At 43.1% G+C, this 9,513-nt stretch overlaps 1 protein-coding gene across 1 annotated transcript; it reads right to left on the bottom strand.

Annotated features, from left to right (window-relative positions):
* Positions 1–7,360: 7,360 nt before the first annotated feature.
* On the bottom strand, positions 7,361–8,447 carry LOC127764003 (fasciclin-like arabinogalactan protein 3). Its single transcript, XM_052288807.1, has one exon. The coding sequence runs from the start codon at positions 8,399–8,401 to the stop codon at positions 7,760–7,762; it is 642 nt and encodes a 213-aa protein (XP_052144767.1). The 5' UTR covers positions 8,402–8,447; the 3' UTR covers positions 7,361–7,759.
* Between the last annotated feature and the right edge of the window lie 1,066 nt (positions 8,448–9,513).

The following is a 9,513-nucleotide window of genomic DNA, read 5'->3' as shown; positions in this document are numbered from 1 at the left end:
ATTGGAGAAGATTGGTGGCCAGGTGAGGTTAGCCTGGTTTGGCCGAACCAGGGATTCTTCCGAACCAAACTTGCCGCCCCTGGCACCTCCTTTGCATGTGGCAGTCTCCTATTGTATGGTGATGACAGTTATGGGTGAACTTCCGAACCAAACTTGTCGCCCCTGGCACCTCCTTTGCATGTGGCAGTCTCCTATTGTATGGTGATGACGGTTATGGGTGAACTGACCTCCATACCTGCCATTCCAACCATCATTGGCACACTATAAAAGGAGGAGTTTGTTTCACTTCTCAACACAAAACTCAACAAGTGGAGTACAACTCACCTATATTTTAGGCACAAGTTTAGTATGTGGAATTAGGTAGAGAGTGAGGGGAAGCTCCGGAAGGAGTGTCCCAAATATCGGAGTTCTCTCTAGGAAGTTCAGGATGAGTGTCGAAGTTGTCGGCATTCTTCCACTAGAGTTCTGGAGAAGCGCTGGAGTTGTCGGCCTTCTTCTTGCACGTACCTCGGCGGATGCTTCTTCTAATCAAGTAAGTATTCAAGATTTCCTTATGTTATTAATTTAGTTTACTTAAGTGAGATATATACTCATCGATGCGGGTTTGTCGCTAAGTTTATAAATAAGTGCTCTAGTACTAGGACTCTGGATAAAGAAGGAAGTTCCTACGCGATGCTAGAGTAGTAATCAATAGCTTAGGCGTGGTGTCGAAGTTGGTGATTACCTTCGTTTGTTGTGTGCTCCACGGAAAGTGAGGTAGGCAACAGGTGGTGATAGCTATGTCCGTCCTTTGTATCGACCCTCAACGTTTGGGTACATCATAAAGCTCAAGGCCGGACTCCAGGCTAATAGACTAGGGCAGGGCCGATGCCCGAAGCATTCAATAGAGTTATACCTTTAACTTAAGTTACCTAGTTGAATCCCTAGGAATCCTCTCTGGCCTAAGCCTACCATTTGTTGTTGTTCTTGGTTGAATCTTGTTCCTAGATATATAAATGTGTCCCTTGTGATTCGATACCCTTGGAATACTCTAAGGTCAAGTGCTACCGCTGTATCCATGAGCTTGTGGATCTATCTCTGACCATAACAAATACCAACAAAGCTCCAACTATGCCATCGAGAGCTTGGTGGCTACTGGGCTACTGCGTCCACTGCTCGGGAGAGAGAGGAGAAGTTGTCATCGAAGAGATCCATGGCAGGTGGTGACGAAGACAGTGTTGCGACTTGTCGCGAAGACTGCCCGCCCGTCGACTGCCGTCCCTAGTGAGCATCCTGTAATAGCGCCATCATCATCGCGGAAGGGTTGTTAGGTGCAGCCACCACTGAATTGGGCCTATGACATGTTCTGCAGTGGCCCAGATCTAAGGAGGGGGGTAGTGGGGGAGAGGAGGAGGCGATGTAGCAAGAGTGTGGCACTGAGGGACCTACGGCTGTGGGAGGCATCAACAATGTGTGGTTTGTTGTCGGTGGGCGAGCGGGTGCGGCGGTCCAGCAACACGGCGGGGTGTGTGGGGGAGAAACTTGCCGGTCGACTGCAAGCGGGAGGAGTTTGTCGACCAACCGCGACACACATGGGGAGGATATCGCCGGCTGGCGACAACAGCGTGGTAAAGGCATCACTCCTCACTCCTCCATGGTGGCAGCGGTGTTGGGTGAAACTCTAGCATAGGCTTCACGTCACAGGTCGTGGACAGCAGACGGTGGTGCAGATGACGGGACAACGAGGGAAGTTGTGGAGTTGTGGTCACCGTCGGCGGATTTGTGCAGCTGGCCTCGTGGGTATATGGTAGTGGCCATCATCATTGCAGTGTTGCATGCCCTCACAATCAGCCCATCATCGTCCGCTTCCGCACACCAACCACTCTCCCTCCTCCGGCGACGGCAACGCCAGGGCGACACACCGAGATTGAAAGAGGAGCAGGGGGTTGATAAGTGAGCCCTACCTTTTTTTACTTTGTCACTAACATGTGAGACCCAATCTATCTTCAATTCCTTTCATGACTGGGCTGGCACGTGAGTACTTGTTGGAAAGCTTATGCAGTCTACTTTCAGATGGTTTTAGTCCCACATCAAAATTCCAACCGAGCTGCCGGGAATATGCAAAACAAGCCACGTATATCATCCAGTCTGAATCTGATTTGGGTTTTGGGCCTTGTAATTGTATCGTGGGCTTAGACCATGGGGGTGTGCGCCCTAGGGCAACCCTAGGACGTCCCTATCATATTTAGTCAGTAGCCGTCATCATTTAGAGTGCGGTTTTGCTTAGATTATTCTGTCTAGAACAGTTTCGCCGCTAGATCGGTTTGTGGAACCCCAAATTTGAGAGCTTAATCATTCATATGCAATTGTGTTGCAATCTATCTTGTTCTTGCTTGTGTTCTTCGATTCGCATGCAGGGATTAGCCTTCTCGGTGAGGTTAACCAGGTTTCGGCATGGTTGATAACTAGAGGAGACGCGGTGCTGCAATTGCGGGGCTTAGTAGCGTGTTCTATTCAGAAGCCGGATCGAGTTGTGTCGCGACTCCCCCTAAATCGACTGTTTATCAATAACTATCGGAATATCGGGACCTAACTTTCCTCATCAGTTGGTATCAGAGCGCGGTTGTCCATTAGGTAATTTATCTTCCCATGACCAGAAAATTGAGTTGGTATCAGAGCGTGGTTTCCTATTAGTTAAGTTATCTTCCCATAACTTGAAAATTGCCACACAAAAATATTTATTCATTACCTAGAAAATTTGAGCCGTTGCATTGTTCTATAAGATTTTGCATTGTTGAATTCTAGCTTGCATCGTCGTGTCAAGTGCTGGTTTAGTTTTAGATTTAATTTTAGTTTTGAGTATTGCATCTGTTCATCACTTAGGTCTAGGGTTCATCACTCAAGTCTGTGAGTTGTACGCTAGTTTTAGGTCCAGTTTTTCATCTCATCGGCTGTTAGCGGGACCTTGAAAAATTGAATCGTCTCATCGTCGGGTTTCCGTTTTTGTATTTTGGAGAAATTTTTATCCAACGGTTTTGGAGTTACTCGATTTCTAGAGCTTATGTGTTGCCGTACTACTGTGCACATGTGGGGAGTACCGTGCGCACGCGTGAGGGGAGAACTCCGGATCAGATCTGATCTATCGGTGACTGTCCGTATTTTTCTCTGTCTAGAATTGTTAAGTAGCGGATTTGAGATATTTTTATAAAAATAGAACCTACATGATATGAGGAATCCATTTTTGAGGTGATCCAATTTTAGTTTTGCACTTTGCGTTTTAGTCCCTGTAATATTCATATTTACATTCGATTAATATTCATATTTACATTCGAGTCCCTGTTCGAGGTCAGTGGTCAGTTCTTGTTTAAAATATAGTAAAAAATAAAGAAAGAAATGAAAGGCAGAAAGGTGCAAAGAAAAAAAGAAAGAAAAAACCACACCTAAAAAAAGAAAAAAAAAGGCAGAAAGGTGCTTAAAAAAAGCCACACCAAAAAAGAAAAAAAATCACTCATCCTTTGAGTATGTTTTCATAGTGCGGAGTTGTGCATTGATTTATATATAGTCCTTAGTGTTGTCGGGTGCTTGCTTGAGCTAGAGTTGAGTCTAGGCTAGGCTAGCACATTGACTAGTACTTTGAACTATTATTCAACTTTGCATTTCTGATTAGCACAATTGTGTTCCTTGCAACTATATATTGTGCCTCCCAATCTCCACATATATACTTCTGGTCAGCACCGCTTTGATCCTTGTAATCGCAATATCACGTCCTTCAAGGTGTCACGAACTAGCCACCGGTTGTTCCGTCCTTAGCATTGCTGGTAAGAAACTTGTAAGAGCTTGGTAAAATGCTTCCATTTGCTAGCCTCCACTACAATCCATGTTCTGTAGTTAATAGGAACAATACTGTTCTGTTGTTCTCTCTTTTCTACTGACAATGGTAGGTTAAATCTCTTATGGACATGAGATAAAGTTGGATGGGAGACAAACCATAGCTGCTACATCACCTTCTACAGATGCACGTGATGAAAGTACTTTGGTGCAACAAGTGCTAAGTTCTCAAATGGAGAAGCCGGAGCAATGGCAGTACCACGAATTATTTGAAACAAAGTTTGTGGTAAAGGGTAGAGCATGTCATTGTTATAATCGATAGTGAGAGTTGCAATAACTTTGTGAGTTCAGATTTGGTTGAGAAACTTGAGTTGCCTACACAACCGTGTCCTTATCCATATTACATCAAATGGTTCAACTCTTGTGGTAAGTTCAAGGTAAATAAAATTGTGAGAGTAAACTTTTCGATTGGAAATTACCATGATACTGCAAATTTTGATCTTGTCCCTATGCAAGCATGTTCTTTGTTGTTTGGTCAACCATGGATATATGATAATAACGGTTTGCATAATGATATTGCTAATACATGCATATTTAAAGATAATGGTTGAAAAATGAAATTGGTACCATTGAGTTTTGCTGAAATTTTCGAAGATAATCTTGAAGGAATGAAGAATGGAATCGATGAAATTTTCAAAGATAGTTTTGAAAGAATGAAGAATAGAATTGATGAGATTTTCATAGATACCAGGAATGATACTAATATTGCGATGCCTTTAACTAAATCTGAGTTATTATGAAACAAATGTATTTTTGTGCCTATTGCTTTGGATACTAATATTTTGCAGGCATCTGAGAACAACCAAGGTAATGAGGAGGAAGAGAAGAAAGACGAAGAGCAAAAAGACCTATCCATAGCTCCATACATGCTTGAGGAATGTTTAATTGACCAAGCGCCTATAATTTCTGAAGATGAGAAAAAAGGTAATGATAACGGATCTACAACTACTCAAGGTTTGCATAGTTATGATGTGCCAACTATGTCCACTAGTGCTACATTAGAGTAACCCATAGTGGAAACAATTATTGAAATACCTTTGTCACAAAACAATTTGCTTGATGTTTCTTGTGATAAAGAAGAGTTGTGCGATGCTTCATTTATATCCATGCCACAACTAGTGAATGAACATGTTAGTTCTATAGTAGAGCCACCATGTGTTGAGTTTGAACATGTTATTTTCACAACGCTAGCGAGCATGAAGAGTTTAAATTGCTTTCTTCTTTAAATACTTGGGGTTATTTTCAATTTGATGATCTTTTTCCACTAAACTATTTAGAGAAGAAATTATTTGCTAGATTTGAATTGCCATGTCTTTCTAATGTGATTTTTCATGTTATTGGCAACTATGATAGTAAAGGAGAATATAATTTGCATCGAGTATATATTTATTCAAATTTGACTATACCTCCTTTTTCATGATGAGATGTATTGTCTAGAGGACCGCATGCGTATAAATAATTCTCTATCTAGTTCCTCCAGTTGTTTAAATGAGTTACAGGTTGGTTTGCAAGAAGGGGAATGTTGTGGTTTTGCGACCATATGACCATCAAGAAATGCTCCTCCCTGGATGTTGTGATAGATAACGGTAAGTTCAATACGCTCCATGACAAGGTGAAACCGAGAACTGTTTCCAATAAAGAATGGGAGGATGATGAGGACACAACTAGCTCGGATATAACCATGACTACCTTATGTATTAATCAACCAAAGGTGGATATGTTCTATATTAGATTTACATGTTATATATTTGAACAAACGTTGCTACACAATGAGTTTCGTGTGTTTTTGTTTGCAGAGGTATTTGCTTGGGCGAAAGAAAAGAGACCGATCGTAAGGAATGCATGGATGATTAAAGAAGTTGATTGGGGACCAAACCAAGACCTTCTCCAAGTCCACTTCCATCTCATCACGTCACTTTTGATCCATAGAAGACAAGAGATCAAGTTTTACATGTTTTGGATTTGGATTTGGGCCTCCTAACAGCATCAACTTCAAATGGACCTAGCCGCTGATCTAGAAGGAATTTCGGGGCCCATGAATACTTGTTGGAAAGGTTATGTAGTCTAGTTTCAGATGGTTTTGGTCCCACGTCAAAATTCCTACCGAGCTGCCGGGAATCTGCAAAACAAACCACGTATCTAATCCAGTCCGAATCTGATTTGGGTTTTGGGCCTTGTAATTGTATCGTGGGCTTAGCCCATGTTAGTGTGCACCCTAGGGCAACCCTAGGACGTCCCTAATCATATTTAGTCAATAGCTGTCATCGTTTAGAATAAGGTTTTGCTTAGATTATTCTATGAAGAACAGTTTCGCTACTAGATCGGTTTGTAGAACCCCAAATTCAAGTGCTTAATCATTCATATGCAATTGTGTTGCAATCTATCTTGTTCTTACTTGTGTTCTTCGATTCGCATGCAGGGATTAGCCTTCTCGGCGAGGTCAACCGGGTTTCGACACGGTTGATAACTAGAGGAGACGTGATGCTGCGATTGCGGGGCTCAGTAGCGTGTTCGTTTAGAAGCTCAGTATCGAAAGATCAGGACCTAACTTCCCTCATCATGGACCAAGTCAACCCGCCACATCAACAAAAATTATTTCCCAAACCACTGAATAATGATTCGATTTTGCACCGGCTTTTTATGTTGAGGAGGTGTTATACCTGATTTTGGGGTAGAGGGAAGCGATTTGACCAAGGGCAAAAGAGGAGAGACGCAAGATAGACTTATTACTCGTAGGGGATGATGAGCACGCACGCTGGGCACCTATTGGCCCTAGCATTCCGACGAATGAACGGAAGTATTTGATTGGCAGTCGAGATCTCCATTTAAAATAAACTTCTTAATTACTCGTGTTCAAAGCTTAATGGGAGAATGCTACCAACAGGTCTACCGATGCTACGAATCTTTATCGGGCCCTCCAACAACTATGTCTACTACTGTTCTCTCTAATACATATATGTATCAATCAATAAAATATTTTTTCTCTTAAACTACTTATCCGAACTACGATCCGATTAAACCAATATATTTGTTATAATTAATTCTTTATAATATCTATGATTATATTCTAATAAAAAAATATGTTTTATACCATTAATGTTTCATGAACTATAACGACATGTTTTAATATATGTTTTCACCATGTTTTACAAAACTTAAACAATCACTACTCTTACTCTCTGCTTCCATACTACCTTTTTTTTCTCCATTCCATTCATGTACCATGTATATAGTGATCTTCAAAATAATATTTCTTCTTCTAAACTCCTTATCCGATTTATGATCCGATCACACTGTTATATTTGTTACAATTAAATCTTAAAAATGTATCATATAGTTATATTCTAATGAAATAAAAAAATATGTTTCAAACTGTTAAAACGTATGTGATAGCGACATGTTTTAGTGTTTTCATCACGTTTCACAAATTTTTTAAAATATTTTAATTGCTGATTTTTTTTCACTATTTATAATCTAATGCTTAACTCGTTGGTAAAGTGAAACACACCTGCTAGCTTTTATTTAAGGAATCGGACGATCGATTTGTGGTTTTCTCTTGAACATAATGTGCAGTATATGCACATCGATCAGCCGTATACATGCAAATATTTGCATTAGCCATAAGCCATTACATTAATTAGTAGCAGTACAAAACTCGGTTCGTATGAAACAACCGATCGATCGAACTCGACCCAATTTCACGTACTTGATCGAATACAAATTAAACTGAAAATTAGCAGTACAGGTCAAAGGTGATGGTATACTAGACTGGTAATGCGCCGTACGTGTCGTCACACATTACGCCTAGCCGTGCGTGGTTATTGCGCTATCCAATTCCAAGCTTGTACGTGGACGGAGGAGCGCGTCGATCGGCGTCGACCTTGCCACCGGCTTACTTAGGGACATCGGTTGCCTTTGGCTCCGTGGCGGGCTTGGCCGCGGCTTCGTCGGCGTCGCTGGACTTCGGCTTGACCTTTCCCTTGCCGCCCTTGGCGCGCCGGCCGGGGCCGCCGCTGCCACCGAGCGCGGGCGGCAGGATGGCCTCGCTGACCTCCATGATGGAGATGGCGTAGGGGCGCGCGGCGACGACCTTGACGAGCTTGGCGACGCAGGCCGCGCCGGGGGCGCCCAGGTACATCTGCCCGTCGCTGGCCTTGGTGTAGTTGACGACGCCGAGCTTCTTGTCGGTGTTGGACAGCAGCGTGGGGAGCATGGCGGTGCGGTCCTTCATCTCGCCCAGCTGGATGGGGTCGAAGTACTTGAGGAGGACGTGGTTGGCCATGGCCATCCGCTGCTTGTCGGCGGGGAGCGACGTGATCGGCTTCATGGCCTTGTCTTGGAGGACCAGCAGCGACGCCGACTTGAGCCGGTTCGTCTCCTCCGCGACCTTCGTCTGCGTCAGCAACTTCAGGAACGAGCCGTACTGGGACTTGTCGGCGAGCATCTGGTTCACGTCGAAGGCGCCCAGCGCCGCCGGCGAGGCCGCGGCGAGGAGGAGGAGGACGGGGAGCAGCGTCATCTTGAAAGAAGCCATATTTCTGGTGCTAATTAAATTAGCCTGTGGTTGCGAGCTCTCTGCAATGGCGATCGATCGTGCGTGGATGCTTATAAAGGCCGCGATGGCTGCTATTTCTGGGAGGAGGTCGGGGTCGTCCTCTCCTCCAAATGTGCTCCTGCGTACGTACGCCGCGCGCCATGGATGCCGTCGTCGCTGCTCTGCATGCGGCTGGTTCCCCGCTGTCTTCGCTCGCCTCCATTTTTAGTACTCCCTCCTTTTCTAGATGTTTGACACCGTTGTCTTTTTTAAACATGTTTAACCGTTTGTCTTATTCAAAAACTTTTATGAAATATGTAAAATTATATGTATACATGAAAGTATATTTAACAATAAATCAAATGATAAAAAAGAATTAATAATTACTTAAATTTTTTAAATAAGACGAACGGTCAAACATTTTTAAAAAAGTAACGGCGTCAAATATTTTAGGATGGAGGGAGTAGAAGCCAACCCATTTCATGGAAACGGAAAAAGGGAAATAAAGTCGCTACAATTTCCTTTTTTCTTGTGCGAGGAAATCAAACTCAAACAAGTTCGATCCTCAGTGTTGCACTATCACTAAATGTCCTGCTCGAACATCCGAAGCGAGTTACTGCCCCGAGGCACACCGTCACAGTGCCCGGTATGTACATTCGAAAATACAAATTAACCTTCAAGTGTATCCAACAAAACAAAAGGTAGTTTTTTTTTCGAGGAAAAGTCTTTTCACCAACTGCGGATGGAGATTCACAAATACGGAGTGTCAGAGTTATGGATATCACATACCTAATAGTAGTTGATTAAATCTCGGTAGGACCCACCACATACCATGTCTTATACGGAAACAACCTTCGGAGATAGGAGGAGTTCCGCATAAGGAAGGATGAATAGAGTTCTACATGGAAACGACAAGGACTACTCGAATTGTATCCATATTGGTTTCCCTAGTTCTACTTGGAGAAGGGGACACCTACGGGTATAAATACAAGGCCTCCTAGGAGGAGAGGGGACACAGAACAATAGATCAAGACACAAGATCAACATACAAGCCAATATACAACAAGACAAGACGCCAGATATCGACTTCAAAAATAAGCATGGCTAGTCCC

The sequence above is a fragment of the Oryza glaberrima genome, chromosome 2 (assembly GCF_000147395.1).
Source record: "Oryza glaberrima chromosome 2, OglaRS2, whole genome shotgun sequence".
In the NCBI taxonomy this organism is placed as follows: Eukaryota; Viridiplantae; Streptophyta; class Magnoliopsida; order Poales; family Poaceae; genus Oryza; species Oryza glaberrima.
Note: the sequence above shows the minus strand (reverse complement) of the source record. Positions and strands in the feature narration are given on the sequence as shown.

Excerpts from the sequence above, each read along its gene's own strand:
- LOC127764003 (XM_052288807.1), bottom strand. The coding sequence starts at position 8,401 with ATGGCTTCTTTCAAGATGACGCTGCTCCCCGTCCTCCTCCTCCTCGCC.